At 42.1% G+C, this 18,183-nt stretch overlaps 1 protein-coding gene across 1 annotated transcript in view; it reads right to left on the bottom strand.

The window, feature by feature from the left end:
• The window catches only part of LOC311145177 (transient receptor potential cation channel subfamily M member 3-like), a gene marked incomplete at both ends in the record, with an annotated part of 342,943 nt that extends 341,825 nt beyond the window's left edge, over positions 1 to 1,118 (bottom strand). Inside the window, 1 exon segment of the mRNA XM_084181386.1 lies at positions 924 to 1,118. Within this exon segment, the coding sequence (XP_084037512.1) occupies positions 924 to 1,118 (195 nt within the window).
• Between the last annotated feature and the right edge of the window lie 17,065 nt (positions 1,119 to 18,183).

The following is an 18,183-nucleotide window of genomic DNA, read 5'->3' as shown; positions in this document are numbered from 1 at the left end:
CAATATCTGATTGATTTTAAAATTGTATCTTCATATTCATTGTCCAGCTGTTGCATTTATTAGAATAGATTTTAAAACCTTTTAACAATTTTGATGACCGTTGCTAGACCCAAGATCACACAAGATCAACACCCAAGATCAACAGCCCCTGATCTCTCCACGCTCTGCATTTGGGCTGATACTGTTGTAGGATGTCTGATGGGTTAACATAGTCCCTAGCATTCTTCTTGTTGACCTCAATCCAAAAATATCAATAAAGTTCTACATTTCGAAAATAGAACGGAGGACCAGCCCCTTAACCAGATCTATCCAGAGTGGTGCCTGACTGCTCCCAGACCCACCGTGGAGAACCTCCCTTCAGTCATACATGCCTGGCCAAACACTTATGAAACTTTAAGCACACACTCTGAAGCCTTGGAGCAGATACCACAGGAGGAAAAGACGCGTGGTGGGGTTAACCCATATCCTCGTCACAAGCTGCTCTCTTTCTCTAAACCAGGCCCAACTCTATAGCAACTCCAAACTAACCAGCTCATGGGCTACTCAGCATTCCCAAAACTACACCCATCTCCTCTTTCCATATTCCAGTCTCCCAAAACAAGTTCCCATTCTTCTACACTTGGAACCATCTCATGAATACTTCCAAAACCAGAACGTCCTCTACTTTTCTGGGGAAAAAACAGTGTCTTCTCTACTATTCCCAATACCACTTTTGCCACTTCTCACCTTCCAATCTCCTCAACTACCTCCTAAACACTGTCTTAATTATCAAACTGGCCACATCTCCATCTGTACCCATACCACCAAATTCACTATCCCCTACTTTCCCCAACCTAGGCCCAACCACCTCCACTCTCAGGGCCCATGGTATTGATTGATCCTGGAGGGGGGAGAGGGCTCAGTAAGTCCTCTCCAAATCTTACCAGTGGCTGCTGGGAGTTGAGCACACCCCTCTTGGTGGAGCCCCCCCTGGAGCTAAGCCTCTTCCAGGACTCAGAGAAGCGCCCTCTGGTTGTGGGACATCCCAGCCCCTCTGATGACTCCTCCCGTGTGGAGCACGCCCGGTCCCTGCGAATGCCCTCTCTCCGACTATCACCCCACTTCTTCTTAGAAGCCATATAGAAGCCTGAGAAAAAGCAACCAAAGCCCAGAAGAAGCTACGGCCACAATAGATATGAGAGAGCCTGAGACAGTTAGCTACTCAGTGCACAAAGCTCTTCAACCTGCTACAGGTGTCAGGTCATCTCCCTTCGGTTATCTTCTCAACTCCTTTTCTCTTCTCTTGAGGAATGACAAAGGACGCTGTCTGCACCCTGTTGCATATGATGCTGCTGCCTCTGTCGTTGTTGCTGTTTCTTCTCTCGGGGAGGTAGAGACAGAGAGAATGGAGGGAAATAGTGAGAGAGAAAGGGATAGAAACAGCTTTCTATAACGGTGTGGCTTCTGTCAGCGTGTGGCTCCTCCTGTTGAGTGGAGTGCTGTGTTGGTTCTTGTGAGAGAGGCAAAGAGACAAATGTTGCGTTCAGTAAGTCACTCTCTCGCTTTGAACGCGGCACCCCCTCCCCTCCATGTTCTCCCATTTACACACTCCCCCCTTGCCTCCACAGTCCACACTAGCTCCTCTCTCCCTTACTGCTTTGGTTCTCAGCCAGTGGCGACCCATCATTCAGGGCAGGTAGAGCCCCACCTGTTTTGAGCCCCACCTGTTTAGCTAAAATAATTAAAATATGGTTTTGCAGGTCTACCCGTTTTGTAAACAAAATGTTAAAAAAATCATTGAGTTAATAAAGCCGTATACAAACATGGTCTCTTTTTTGCTCTCTTGAGTAAGGCAGCTCCAAAATGCAGGCGTTTCAACCTAGCTCAGTGCTTTCTGTGGTGGTGGGGCAGCCAGCGAAAAATACGGAGCGTAGGGGTTGGTAATGTTCTCTAGTTGCGCCGTGATTGGCTCACTGTTCTGTCACTCATGGGGACACTACGTCACCACAAAATCTATGGGGAGAGCTCGAAAATTCAAGCCCCTAGGGTGCTGCAATAGAGTTACGTTGGAAGTGCCCATCCAAGAAGGCTCAAGGTCATTGGTCACAGATAAAATGACATCAATTCACTTTATATTTACCGTAGCGTTGATTGGAATGATCATGTCAACATCATACTTTCAAAATCGTAGCTAGCAAGCTAGCAGTCATCATCATGAATCAAGTCGACAATCTACTGGCAAATCCTTTTCAAGAGAAATTATAGATAAAACGTATCGGTGCTCATCGGCCATAGGACATAAACATTACACAACAATTTAGAAATCACAAATTCAACAATGAGTGGTTTGGAAAGAATCAGTGGCTAACTGCAAGCATTTCCAAGCAAAAACTAGCCTGCTATTCAGTGGAGTGGGTGTGTGGTCCAAGTCTGGGTTTAAGGGTCTCTTTTCAAAACTTAAAAGGATAAACATTCAACATTGGCCATGCTGTCAATCCAGCATGACTTCTGCTGCGTTCAAAACAACTAGAAACTTGGAAATCTCAGACTTCAGTGAGTTCAAGACAACTGGGAACTCTGAAAGAAAACTAGCTCAGACTGGGAAAATACGTTTTGAATGGTCATCCAACTCGGAATTCCAAGTCGGGAACTGGGGCCTCTTTCTAGAGCTCCAACCTGAAGATCACTGACATCATGATTCAACCTTTTTATTCCCCCAGAGTTCCCAGTTGTCTTGAAAACACCATAAATCCAGAGAATGCCAGACTTTGATGACACATTTTGATGACAACATTTTTTCCCCTCATAACTTAGCCTACTGTTCTGACTTGGTGGTGCACATGTAGCCTATAGCCTGTTTTAGAGAAATATCATAGAATATTGTAATAGCTTTCATTGTCTGCTCATATGCCACCTTTATTTATCCTACAGTTCTGACTTGGTGTACAGGTAGAATAAAGTAAGAACGTCGCATGTTCTGAATTCTGTCGCTGTACATTTCACCAGCCACCACACCTGCAACTGAGACTGAGGGCCTGAGGGCCTCAACCAACTACCAGAAAAAGACAGAGTCTCTTGTTTATTTTTTCATCCAACCTTTTGATTGAATGAATCTAATTAGCCAGAGGCGCATGCGCGTACCGGTAGGACGCATGGGGAGATAGTAGCTCCGTTTTGTACCGTCAAAACTGTGATTATATGTAGAAGCCAGACAACATAGTTTAAACTGCAGTGGGTTACACAGTGCTTCTAGGTATTCTTTAACAAATGTACTTTAAAATGACACTTTATATACAGTACATCACAGAAGACTGAAATATAACAAAACCGTTTGACATAGAAATACCAGCTCTTCAGCGTTTAAAAAATAAATAAATGTTGATTAATTATGACAAATATTAATGACATTCCACCCATGAGGCCACTAGAGGGGGCTTTGGTCATTCGACTGCAGGAAAGGTCTACATTCACAAGCGCTGATGAAGCCCTGAACAGGCTGAAAGAGAGCCCAGTGCCCTATGGAGAGGCAGACACAGTAAAAACTGATAAGCACACTAGGCTACATACAGTGATGCCTAAGACCAGCTTATCATAAATTGAGACAATATTCCTTCCCCCTCCCCCGAATACAATCTAGACTATTGGCACCAAGTAACTGTTCTTCTCTAGGAAGTAACGATAGAATTACCCAATGAGATACGTGGACACTGAAAAGACAATAGAAACGAGGAAATATAGCATGTAAGTCATGAATTGTTATATGGATGTGTGTGGGGGGAGGGGGAGTGGGTGGGAGTATGTGTGAGTATGTGTCTGTGCATATGAATGGGAAGGAGGGTGAATATGAATATGTGTAGGAGGACGGAAGAGAATGGGTGTGTGGAGGCATAGGGTATTTGTTGTGTGTGAATGAAGCAGAATGGATGCGTAAGTAGATGTATAGAGGGGTGTAAATGTCTTTGAGAATAAGGGAGGGGGTAAATGACAGAGGTTGGGATAAATTGGGCCTGGGTTGGTAAGGGAGGGCAAGAAGGGGAGGTGGTGATAAGCTTGGCTTGGGGGGGGGGGGGGGGGGGGGGGCAAGGGTGGGACAAGCTTGGCTTGGGCAGGCAAGGGGGAGTAAAGATGGGAGGTGGGGATAAGCTTGGCTTGGGTGGGGTGAAGGGGGGAGAACAGGGAGGTTGTGGTGGAGAGGGATGATTTGGTTTGGGAGAGAGAGAGAGGGGCAAGGGTGGGACAAGCTTGGCTTGGGCAGGCAAGGGGGAGTAAAGATGGGAGGTGGGGATAAGCTTGGCTTGGGTGGGGTGAAGGGGGGAGAACAGGGAGGTTGTGGTGGAGAGGGATGATTTGGTTTGGGAGAGAGAGAGAGGGGCAAGGGTGGGACAAGCTTGGCTTGGGCAGGCAAGGGGGAGTAAAGATGGGAGGTGGGGATAAGCTTGGCTTGGGTGGGGTGAAGGGGGGAGAACAGGGAGGTTGTGGTGGAGAGGGATGATTTGGTTTGGGAGAGAGAGAGAGAGAGAGAGAAGGAATTAATTACATTACAATATATAATTGTATTTCTTGTTTGTATGACTTGTAAACCCATTGTAAAATGAATAAGAGTTCTGGACAGATTAGGAAAGGATGTTGAAACATTATTATTATTTGTCATTACAACTACAGGTTTAACGGTGGTTATTGGTGAGAATGGAGAGGGGCTATATCCGGGAAATTAGGATGGGGTGACTGGGAGGGCATCAGACCCTTCTGAGGTGAGCGGGGGGCCTACACCCATTTCAGTCTCTTGGAGGACCCACTGACCCCAAGTAGACCCCTACCAGCCACTATACTTACATGTTTAAGGTAATACAAATCAAAATACAGTACTTAAGTGGCAGTCTTTCTTCAAATGTATGAATCCACTGTTTTTGTATGTGGTAAATTAGGAGAGGAATTGGAGCTAAAAAGCCCTAAAAAAGGCATAGCGCCTCAAGTACAATGACGTTCTTTGCTTTATTATTTTAATTTTTGTAATGTGTTTTTTGTTAAATGTCTGATCAGCCCACATGCATTCGGAAAGTATTCAGACCCCTTGATTTTTTCCACATTTTGTTACGTTACAGCCTTATTCTAAAATGGATTAAATAAATACAAATGCCATCAATCTACACACAATACCCCATAAAAAAACAGAAATACCTTATTTACATAAGTATTCAGACCCTTTGCTATAAGACTCGAAATTAAGCTCAGTTGCATCCTGTTTCCATTGATCATCCCTGAGATGTTTCTACAACTTGATTGGAGTCCACCTGTGGTAAATTCAATTGATTGGGAATGACTTGGAAAGGCATACACATCTGTCACCTAAAGGATTGTCAGACCATGAAAAACAAGATTCTCTGGTCTGATGAAACCAAGATTGAAGTATTTGGCCTGAATGCCAAGCGTCACGTCTGGAGTAAACCTGGCACCATCCCTACGGTAAAGCATGGTGTTGGCAGCACCATGCTGTGGGGATGTTTTTCAGCGGCAGGAACTGGGAGACTAGTCAGAATCGAGGGAAAGATGAACGGAGCAAAGTACAGAGAGATCCTTGATGAAAACCTGCTCCAGAGCAATCAGGACCTTCGACTGGGGCGAAGGTACACCTTCCAACAGGACAACGACCCTAAGCACACAGCCAAGACAAAGCAGGAGTGGCTTCGGGACAAGTCTCTTAATGTCCAGAGCCCGGATTTGAACCCGATCAAACATCTCTGGAGAGACCTGAAAATAGGATCTGCAGAGAAGAATGGGAGAAACTCCCCAAATACAAGTGTGCCAAGCTTGTAGCGTCATACCCAAGAAGATTCAAATGCTGTAATCGCTGCCAAAGGGGCTTCAACAAAGTACTGAGTAAAGGGTCTGAATACTTATGTAAATGTGATATTTCAGTTTAGTTTTAATACATTTGCAAAAAAATAAAAATAAACAGTTTTTGCTTTGTCATTATGGGGTATTGTGTGTAGATTGATGAGGGGGAAAAACTATTTAATCAATTTTAGAAAAAGGCTGTAAAATGTGGAAAAAGTCAAGGGGTCTGAACACTTTCCGAATGCACTGTATATGTATACAATAACTAAGTATTTATACTGTGATCCTCCCATGGAATGCCCACCAGCCTCATATGTCATGTTTGCTAAAATATTTTACTTGGTTCTTCAATGATAGATGGAACAGATAAGGTTAACTAACAAAATCCAACTCATCACATGGAATAGAAGGAGAAAAAAAAACTCACGATCTACAGAAAGACCACGATAAACATGAAATACTTAGGCCGCTTAATAAGTGACAAACAATAAATATATAAAAATAACTTTATTCCATTAACAATATGAAAGCAGATTTCATTAAATTGAATAATCTTCCAGATAGAATAAACCTCTTTAGAATGGCATGGCTGCCAAAGTATTTCTATTTATTTTTGGTACTACCAATTACCCTACCGAAGGCATTCTTTTAAAAAGTATACTCGAACTGACCAATGTAGATAGTTTCAAATACATGCAACTTAAAAGTTAGATATCACAACAAAATAATTGAAATCATAGCAACCTTAAAGGGAATCTGATTTGAGTCAGAAAAGGATGTTAATATAATGGGGAATATATACACAAAACCTTGCAGAGACAATCTCTTAGAAAAAAATATAAACTGTTGGAACCAAGAGTTAAAAAGAATTGATGTTGACACAAGATGGAGGGAAAGTTGGAGCATAACTAACTAAAATCTACGCTTAATCCAGTATAAGCTAATGTGTAGAATTTATTATACAAAAGGGCAATATTCACAAGTTCTACAGCACAACGGCAGAGTCATGTCTTTAGTGTAAAACTAATAATGACTCAATAATCTATGCTTTCTGGGAATGCTATAAAGTCCAGAATTTGTGGGAGGAGCGAGAAAGTTGGCAGTCAGAAGTACAGTGAGGGAAAAAAAGTACTTGATCCCCTGCTGATTTCGTACATTTGCCCACTGACAAAGACATGATCAGTCTATAATTTTAATGGTAGGTTTATTTGAACAGTGAGAGACAGAATAACAAAAATAACAACAACAAAAAAGAACGCATGTCAAAAATGTTATTAATTGATTTCCATTTTAATGAGGGAAATAAGTATTTGACACCTCTGCAAAACATGAATTAGTACTTGGTGGCAAAACCCTTGTTGGCAATCACAGAGGTCAGACATTTCTTGTAGTTGGCCACCAGGTTTGCACACATCTCTGGAGGGATTTTGTCCCACTCCTCTCTGCAGATCTTCTCCAAGTCATTAAGGTTTCGAGGCTGATTTTTGGCAACTCGAACCTTCAGCTCCCTCCACAAATGTTCTATGGGATTAAGGTCTAGAGACTGGCTAGGCCACTCCAGGACCTTAATGTGCTTCTTCTTGAGCCACTCCTTTGTTGCCTTGGCCGTGTGTTTTGGGTCATTGTCATGCTGGAATACCCATCCACGACATATTTTCAATGCCCTGGCTGAGAGAAGGAGGTTCTCACCCAAGATTTGATGGTACATGGTGCCGTCCATTGTCCCTTTGATGCGGTGAAGTTGTCCTGTCCCCTTAGCAGAAAAACACCCCCAAAGCATAATGTTTCCACCTCCATGTTTGACGGTGGGGATGGTGTTCTTGGGGTCATAGGCAGCATTCCTCCTCCTCCAAACACGGCGAGTTGAGTTGATGCCAAAGAGCTCCATTTTGGTCTCATCTGACCACAACACTTTCACCCAGTTCTCCTCTGAATCATTCAGATGTTTATTGGCAAACTTCAGACGGGCATGTATATGTGCTTTCTTGAGCAGGGAAACCTTGCGGGTGCTGCAGGATTTCAGTCCTTCACGGCGTAGTGTGTTACCAATTGTTTTCTTGGTGACTATGGTCCCAGCTGCCTTGAGATCATTGACAAGATCCTCCCGTGTAGTTCTGGGCTGATTCCTCACCGTTCTCATGATCATTGCAACTCCACAAGGTGAGATCTTGCATGGAGCTCCAGGCCGAGGGAGATTGACAGTTCTTTTGTGTTTCTTCCATTTGCGAATAATTGCACCAACTGTTGTCACCTTCTCACCAAGCTGCTTGGCGATGGTCTTGTAGCCCATTCCAGCCTTGTGTAGGTCTACAATCTTGTCCCTGACATCCTTGGAGAGCTCTTTGGTCTTGGCCATGGTGGAGAGTTTGGAATCTGATTGATTGATTGCTTCTGTGGACAGGTGTCTTTTATACAGGTAACAAACTGAGATTAGGAGCACTCCCTTTAAGAGTGTGCTCCTAATCTCAGCTCATTACCTGTATAAAAGACACCTGGGAGCCAGAAATCTTTCTGATTGAGAGGGGGTCAAATACTTATTTCCCTCATTAAAATGCAAATCAATTTATAATATTTTTGACATGCGTTTTTCTGGATTTGTTTGTTGTTATTCTGTCTCTCACTGTTCAAATACACCTACCATTAAAATTATAGACTGATCATTTCTTTGTCAGTGGCCAAACGTACAAAATCAGCAGGGGATCAAATACTTTTTTCCCCTCACTGTATTACAATTTAAACATACTTTTAATCCGTCTTCTGCATATTTCAAGACATGGCATATGTGGGTATAGTGAGATACCGATGGTTTTGAAGATTCTCTTCTCATCACTCATCTTGAAAAAACATATACAGTGGGGAAAAAAAATATTTAGTCAGCCAACAATTGTGCAAGTTCTCCCACTTAAAAAGATGAGAGAGGCCTGTAATTTTAATAATAGGTACTTGTCAACTATGACAGACAAAATGAGAAAAAAAAATCCAGAAAATCACATTGTAGGATTTTTAATGAATGTATTTGCAAATTATGGTGGAAAATAAGTATTTGGTCAATAACAAAAGTTTCTCAATACTTTGTTATATACCCTTTGTTGGCAATGACACAGGTCAAACGTTTTCTGTAAGTCTTCACAAGGTTTTCACACACTGTTGCTGGTATTTTGGCCCATTCCTCCATGCAGATCTCCTCTAGAGCAGTGATGTTTTGGGGCTGTCGCTGGGCAACACGGACTTTCAACTCCCTCCAAAGATTTTCTATGGGGTTGAGATCTGGAGACTGGCTAGGCCACTCCAGGACCTTGAACTGCTTCTTACGAAGCCACTCCTTCGTTGCCCGGGCAGTGTGTTTGGGATCATTGTCATGCTGAATGACCCAGCCACGTTTCATCTTCGATGCCCTTGCTGATGGAAGGAGGTTTTCACTCAAAATCTCACGATACATGGCCCCATTCATTCTTTCCTTTACACGGATCAGTCGTCCTGGTCCCTTTGCAGAAAAACAGCCCCAAAGTATGATGTTTCCACCCCCATGCTTCACAGTAGGTATGGTGTTCTTTGGATGCAACTCAGCATTCTTTGTCCTCCAAACACGACGAGTTGAGTTTTTACCAAAAAGTTCTATTTCGGTTTCATCTGACCATATGACATTCTCCCAATCCTCTTCTGGATCATCCAAATGCACTCTAGCAAACTTCAGGCCTGGACATGTACTGGCTTAAGCAGGGGGACACGTCTGGCACTGCAGGATTTGAGTCCCTGGCGGCGTAGTCTGTTACTGATGGTAGGCTTTGTTACTTTGGTCCCAGCTCTCTGCAGGTCATTCACTAGGTCCCCCCGTGTGGTTCTGGGATTTTTGCTCACCATTCTTGTGATCATTTTGACCCCACGGGGTGAGATCTTGCGTGGAGCCCCAGATCGAGGGAGATTATCAGTGGTCTTGTATGTCTTCCATTTCCTAATAATTGCTCCCACATTTGATTTCTTCAAACCAAGCTGCTTACCTATTGCAGATTCAGTCTTCCCAGCCTGGTGCACGTCTACAATTTTGTTTCTGGTGTCCTTTGACAGCTCTTTGGTCTTGGCCATAGTGGAGTTTGGAGTGTGACTGTTTGAGGTTGTGGACAGGTGTATTTTATACTGATAACAAGTTCAAACAGGTGCCATTAATACAGGTAACGAGTGGAGGACAGAGAAGCCTCTTAAAGAAGAAGTTACAGGTCTGTGAGAGCCAGAAATCTTGCTTGTTTGTAGGTGACCAAATACTTATTTTCCACCATAATTTGCAAATAAATTCATAAAAATTCCTACAATGTGATTTTCTGGAAATTTTTTCTCTCAATTTGTCTGTCATAGTTGACGTGTACCTATGATGAAAATTACAGGCCTCTCTCATCTTTTTAAGTGGGAGAACTTGCACAATTGGTGGCTGACTAAATACTTTTTTCCCCCACTGTACTAAAAATGTGGAAATCAATCATTCCGCCATCATTAAGAAAATGGAAAAATCAAATGATGTAAACTCAGCAAAAAAGGAAACGTCCCTTTTTCAGGACCCTGTCTTTCAAAGATAATTCGTAAAAATCCAAATAACTTCACAGATCTTAATTGTAAAGGGTTTAAACATTGTTTCCCATGCTTGTTCAATGAACCATAAACAATTAATGTACATGCACCTGTGGAACGGTCATTAAGACACTAACAGCTTACAGACGGTAGACAATTAAGGTCACAGTTATGAAAACTTAGAGGCCTTTTTACTGACTCTGAAAAACACCAAAATATGTCCAGGGTCCCTGCTCATCTGTGTGAATGTGCCTTAGGCATGCAGCAAGGAGGCATGAGGACTGCAGATGTGGCCAGGGCAATAAATTGCAATGTCCATACTGTGAGACGCCTAAGACAGTGCTACAGGGAGACAGGACGGACAGCTGATTGTCCTCGCAGTGGCAGACCACGTGTAACAACACCTGCACAGGATCGGTACATCCGAACATCACACCTGCGGGACAGGTACAGGATGGCAACAACAACTGCCCGAGGGATTGTGCGTTCCCGAGTTACACCAGGAACGCACAATCCCTCCATCAGTGCTCAGACTGTCCGCAATAGGCTGAGAGAGGCAGTACTGAGGGCTTGTAGGCCTGTTGTAAGGCAGGTCCTCACCAGACATCACCGGCAACAATGTCGCCTATGGGCACAAACCCACCGTCGCTGGACCAGACAGGACTGCCAAAAAGTGCTCTTCACTGACAAGTCGCGGTTTTGTCTCACCGGGGGTGATGGTCGGATTCGCGTTTATCGTCGAAGGAATGAGCGTTACACCAAGGCCTGTACTCTGGAGCAGGATCGATTTGGAGGTGGAGGGTCCGTCATGGTCTGGGGCAGTGTGTCAAAGCATCATAGGACTGAGCTTGTTGTCATTACAGGCAATCTCAACACTGTGCGTTACAGAGAAGACATCCTCCTCCCTCACGTGGTACCCTTCCTGCAGGCTCATCCTGACATGACCCTCCAGCATGACAATGCCACCAGCCATACTGCTCGTTCTGTGCGTGATTTTCTGCAAGACAGGAATGTCAGTGTTGGGACCTGTTGGATTGGAGGGTGAGGGCTAGGGCCATTCCCCCCAGAAATGTCTGGGAACTTGCAGGTGCCTTGGTGGAAGAGTGGGGTAATGTCTCACAGCAAGAACTGGCAAATCTGGTGCAGTCCATGAGGAGGAGATGCACTGCAGTACTTAATGCAGCTGGTGGCCACACCAGATACTGACTGTTACTTTTGACCCAGCCCCCCTTTGTTCAGGGACACATTATTCAATTTCTGTTAGTCACATGTCTGTGGAACTTGTTCAGTTCATGTCCGAGTTGTTGAATCTTGTTATGTTCATACAAATATTTACACATGTTAAGTTTGCTGAAAATAAATGCAGTTGACAAATGCAGTTTTTTGATGAGTTTATTATTTCAATATTGAAAGTGTGTGGGCTACGGAGAGAAACAAAATGGTGCAGCTTCAGGCCATGTGGCGGAAACTATTTGTATTTATTATGGATCCCCATTATGCTTCTGGTGGTCCAGCAAAATTAAGGCAGTTATACAATTTAAAAAAAACATTACAATACATTCACAACACATTAAGTGTGTGCCCTCAGTCCCCTACTCTACTACCACATATCTACAACACAAAATCAATGTGTATGTGTGTGTATAGTGCGTATGTTATCATGTGTTTGTTTGCATGTGTATGTGCCTATGTTTAGTGTTGCTTCTCAGTCCCCATTGTTCTGCAGCTAACTGCAGCTCTTTGTTAAGTGTTGCAGTCATTTCAGTTGCTGTAGTAGCTGACGTGTATAATGTTGAGTCATCCACATACATAGAAACACTGGCTTTACTCAAAGTTAGTAAAGATTGAAAAAAGTAAGGGGCCTAGACAGCTGCCCAGGGGAATTTCTGATTCTACCTGGATTATGTTGGATAGGCTTCCATTAAAGAAACCCCCCTTTTTCTCATAAATTTCTCTCAGCCAATTATCAGTCATTTGTGTAAGTGCTGTGCTTGTTGAATGTCCTTCCCTATAAGCGTGCTGAAAGTCTTTTTTCAATTTGTTTACTGTAAAATAGCATTGTATCTGGTCAAACATTTGTTTTTCCAAAAGTTTACTAAGGGTTGGTAACAGGCTGATTGGTTGGCTATTTGAGCAAGTAAAGGGGGCTTTACTATTCTTAGGTAGGGAAGTGATGCAGGCGGTGGAGATGAGGGTGTGTGCTAGTCACTGCACACAGAGACACAGAGATGGGTGTGTGTGCTAGTGGGTCTGGGCAGGTGTGATATAGTTGATCTTTGTATGATGTTGTCGTTTGTATGTGTATGTTTTGTATTGTTTATAAAATATTAAATAAAATCATACCAAGAAAGTATGTATGTAATTACAAATTATCTTTATGTTCCTAAATGTATTTTGTGTCTTGTTTTTTGTATTGTTCAACATGTTGCTTTGGCAATACAAATATGTACTTGCCAGTATGTCATTCCAATAAAGCAGTTTGAATTGAACTGAATAAACAGGAGAGAGAGAGAGCGAGAGAGAGGTTTGACATTGGCTAACAACCAAACTGCCATTACATACACCAAGCATATAGCATATTCATAGCGACTTCTACACACGTACAACTTATTTTGAGCTTCTTATGACAGCATAGGAACGCTAGTTTTTCCTAGGTTATAAATTAATTGAACCAACCCCCCCCCCCCCCCCCCCCTCTCCCCCTCTCAACCCTTCCCCTGCGTTCCCATGCGGCCCTCTCCCCTTATCACGCCGTTGTGCCCCCATTTACAATACGCCCACTCGAGGCCATGTAGTTGCCATGGTTTCTGCCAAGAAAACTTTTATCTTACATCATCAATGCTTCACATCAACCCACCACTGAAGAACACACACACACTGTGTATTCATCACACCACCACTCTAAGAGGAATACAGTAAGTAAGATATATTTAGGAATAATGAGTATCATACCACTATACACCCTTGGTATCCATCATGCATGTACAGGAAATATCCTCAGAACGAAATGTGCATTTACATTTTAGTCATTTAGCAGACACTCTTATCCAGAGCGACTTACAGTTAGTGAATGCATACATTTTCATACTGGCCCCCCGTGGGAATCGAACCCACAACCCTGGCGTTGCAAGCGCCATGCTCTACCAACTGAACTACACGGGACTACAGATTGTTATTGGAACATACAGTATATGGACATCTTGTTTTCTACGTTTACATTTACATTTTAGTCATTTTAGCAGACGCTATTATCCAGAGCGACTTTACAGTTAGTAATGTTTCATACCACACAACTGTCGACTAGAGGAACTTTCATCTTCTCTTCAAAGACTCAGGAGACCACTTTACTGTGAATCTGTGAAACCATAAACCTAAAAGAAATACGTACTCACTTTAGGAAAAGAAGGGTTTAGAATCCATTCCAATATAATTTCAAAATGTAATTGTTATGAGTCTGTAATTCTTTATCAACATCTCAACAAAATCTCAGTCAATTAAAATCTTGTCTCTTCAGTCTTACTTTGAAGCAACTGTAGATTACGTAAAACCATATGTTGCACACAGAGACTAATGTTGGAATTCTAGTTATTGCAAGAGATTGCATTTCTCATTCCGTTCATGAGTATATCCCCCCCAAGAATAAATTAAACTGGCTCCCTGATTAATAGGATACTGTTTCCAGGTGTATGATTACTTCCTCAGCCTGAAATTCTGAGAGAAGAAGAAACATGTAGTCTATCATGAGTTGTAGCTATTTGCTGATGGTATAACAAAAAATGTAATGCTTTTTAATAAAATAAAAAAGTACACTGATATCATCCTTTTTTGGGGCATATTGAGTGTTGTGGATTCACGTACCAACAAGCATCTATTCATGTCATCAGCAACATAAAACAACAACATATACGATATCCAATAACAATCCAGTGACGTACAGTATTGTCATTCTTGTGCACTTTACATTACAGCACTTTACTGAAATTAAGGGGTATCTGAGCAACTACTTTATCCCATGCTGTAATGTAAAGTGCTACGCTACTATCATTTCACAGGTCCGTCTTTGCAGCCAAAATCAACAACCAGATGACTCTGGAACATTAGCCTAACCATCAGGCCTGAAACAGGAAAGAACAACTAGCACATGTCACACACACCATCTAAAATCTGTAACGTCTAAACCTGTTAACTTTCACCCTAAAATTGCAAGTATGTCTTAAACTATTAATGTACAGTATGTTCCTTTTTCTTATCTCCAAAACACTTTCTGCATCTCCTCTCAGATTAGCTGGTAATTGAACCTCCGGAATAATGAACACCTCAGGTTTATAACTTTAAAACTTAACCCGAAATTCTGTGGCTTTGAGGCTGCAAATACTTTACCCTGCACTCCCTGGGAAACTGCAGGTGCCAACAAATTACCAATTATAAGCAATTATCCTGTTTGGTTTAAAGATTCGAAGACATTCAACACAACAGAACTTTTACATGTTAATAATATATCACGATACGATTTATAACCAGATCCTTCCTGACAGCAAATTGATTATGGCCCAAATCCAGACCACATCTACAAAGTAACCACTTGGCCCAGTTACAACTTGGATTTGTGGTTTATGGTAGTAATACACCAGATCTGGTTGCCATACCTCAACCAGATCCTCATCATGTAAAAACCAGACCTTGCCTGGCAAGGAGATGTGGCACACACTCATACCTCAAGCCAGAGATGGCCCATAAGAAAAGTGCCAACCCTCCCCCAATACACATCTCCCACAAGATCTGGCCTATATAACGTGTTCTGTAGTCTAGGGTGAAGCGTATGAATGGCTAAAAACCAGGGGATTCGTAGTCTTCTTACAGCAGTGTATCATCAGAGTGGTTGGTGATGGGGAAGGAAATACACAGTGAGAAACAGGAAGTGCGTTCCTACCTTCATCTCTGTGCACAGTGGCGTTAGAACTCTTCTGTTGTGGGCTTTCCTCATCATGGTCGTCTGAAAGAAAGACAACAATAGATATAAACAGAAGTTGGAGTTGACATATAAATTACTGCATCTGTATCTAAAGGCCTCCTGTAGCGCAGTTGGTAGAGCATAGTGCTTGCAACGCCAGGGTTGTGGGTTCGATTCCCACGGGGGGCCAGTATGAAAAATGTATGCACTCACTAACTAAGTCACTCTGGATAAGAGCGTCTGCTAAATGACTCAAATTTAAAATGTAAAGAAACTAGCAGTGAATCATCAGTTATTGAACATTTGACAGTTTTTCCTCACAGCAGTTTTCTAAATGGCTGTTCAAAATAAATGTGTTGTTAAAAAAGCGGTTACAAAATAGCCCTTGTCTGAAAAACACTGACCATGTTGATCTCTTCAAGTCTTTCGAAACTTGACTTCACATACTTAAAAGGCCTTTTCACAGTGCATTGTTCTTAGCCCCGGGCTGTCTTAGCCCCAGGATAGACTGATCTTGGGCAAGCTTAGCCTGTGTTCACGCAATAATTTGTTAACCCTGGGCTAAGCTTTAGCCCTAGGCTAAAGATTCACACTTGTATTCCAAAGCCCTGGGCTAACGGACGAACACAACATGCGACCAACATTCTATCTCAATGTGCAATAAGACATTAACACAATTTCCTTTTGCTTCTAGTTTAGGATTTTATTTCCTATAGTGATGGTTTTTATAAAACCTTGCTGTCTGCCTGTCCAACCTCAGAAACAATGTTTCCCTTTTTAAATTAAATCTAGCCCTTGTATATAATGCTGTGAACGAAAGAGACGTCGCCTTTTCTGATCCAGGCGAAATCATGCAACAATATTATAATGGATATATCCAATTAAATGTCAATAGAAAAGCTATGAAAACAGAGGATAATTGAGCATTTGATGCCCTTCCAGCTGTACAGTTGTTAACTTTAGTTGCCTAAGTGAGAAGACGTTAGCCAGCCTGCTTAGCAACCATTTTTGTTAGGCATAGCAAGCAACCAAAGTTTTTGCAAAGATAAAAGTATTTTGTTTTTTGTCCTCAGATGGAAGGATTAAATTGTATGAATTTAATTATCAAAATAACAAGCAGAACGCATTACAGGCATCACAGCATACAGTGCCTTCAGAAAGTATTCATACACCTTCATTTTTTGTTGTGTTACAGCCTGAATACAAAATGGAATAAACAAATAATAATACCCCATAGTGAAAAAGTTAAAACATGTTTTTAGAAATGTTTGCAAATGTATTGAAAATTAAATACATAAATATCTATTTTACATAAGTATTCACACCCCTGAGTCAATACATGTTAGAATCACCTTTGGCAGTGATTACAGGTGTGAGTCTTTCTGGGTAAGTCTCTGGGAGTATTCAGTAGACGGACCACACTCAAGTCCACAATCAGAACTTTTTTTTTTTTTTTTTTTTAATTGGGTAAAAAGTTCTGACTCTGAAATGAAAAACTTTACTTCACAGCACGACTTCATGCTTATTTAACTCAAAAGGCAACATTTCCCCTGAGTTCTCCCATGGAGAGGAGATAATAATTACAGTAGCCTACCTTTAAAGCAACAGTATGTCATATTCTGATGGTCATTACAAATTATTAGTCAACTGTAAAACTGTACCATTACAAAATGTCATGCAACTAATGTTGACAGGCATCATGATTGCATTCTAAGGAGAACGAATGAGTGGGCATATATTTGTGTACATGAGTTTATGGCTATTCCAATAATGTGTGTGAGCTTTTACAATGAAGCCTACCTCACTTGACCTTATTTATGTACAGTAGTTCTGTCCTTGAGCTGTTGTCTATTATTGTTCTGTATTAGGTAATGTTTCATGTTTTGTGTGGACCCCAGGAAGAGTAACTGCTGCTTTTGTAACAGCTAATGGGGATCCTAATAAAATAAAAATATAACCTCACTTGACCTGAAACTGATCTAATCCTTACTTGACGATGACACTAAATTGACTTGATTTCGTTACGTGTGCTTGGCTTTCCTGCCGAGGTAGGCTTTATTGACAGCTCAAGAGGTAATATCTCTGACACTGATCACAGGGGCTGATGAAGAAGTAATGGAGGTCTGGTGGAAGAGGTTGTCCACGCCACATCTCTTCTCTCTGGTCTTCTGACCTCAGTATTCATGAGGCACTCCCACACAAAGAAAGATAGAGAGAACGAGCATGAGGGAGGAAGAGAGAGGGATAGGAGATGGGAAAGAGAGAGCATGAAACAGGGATGAAGACAGGAGGTAAGAGATGGTAGAGTAGAGATGGAAATGAGGGACAGGGGAAATAAAGAGGACAGGAGCTAATGCAGCAATTAGTAATAAACCATATCCAGGTCACTGTCAAATATTGGGCTAACTCTGAGTAGTGATGCTGGGGCACACCATACTCTTCCACTTGTTTGAATGGAAAGGGACTGGTCTGACAGACGGACGTATGTGTAAGGTTCTGTATTTATTTTCTTGGTCAACCATGTGTTCTTGAACGTAGCCCTGTTTCTTTGTGTTCTTGAACGTAGCCCTGTTTCTTTGTGTTCTTGAACGTAGCCCTGTCTTTTATTTTTGTTCATTGATTTCACCTGTGTTAGTTACTCACCTGGTCTCATCAGCTCCGTATTTAGTTCAGTTCATTCTGTTTGTGCCTTTTCGTTTTGACTCTACTAAGCCTTTTCCTAGCTCGTTTGTGAGAACCAGTTATAGCCTTCAGTCCTAGTTTTGTTTCACCTGCCTGTTTGCCTACCTGTGTATGACCATTGCCTGCCTGTTACCACGATTCCTGCCTTCTGAGAAGGCGAAATGAACACCTTCCGC

The sequence above is a fragment of the Coregonus lavaretus genome, assembly GCF_964263955.1.
Source record: "Coregonus lavaretus genome assembly, chromosome: 17".
Classification (NCBI taxonomy): domain Eukaryota; kingdom Metazoa; phylum Chordata; class Actinopteri; order Salmoniformes; family Salmonidae; genus Coregonus; species Coregonus lavaretus.
This window is presented reverse-complemented; position numbering and strand designations above follow the sequence as displayed.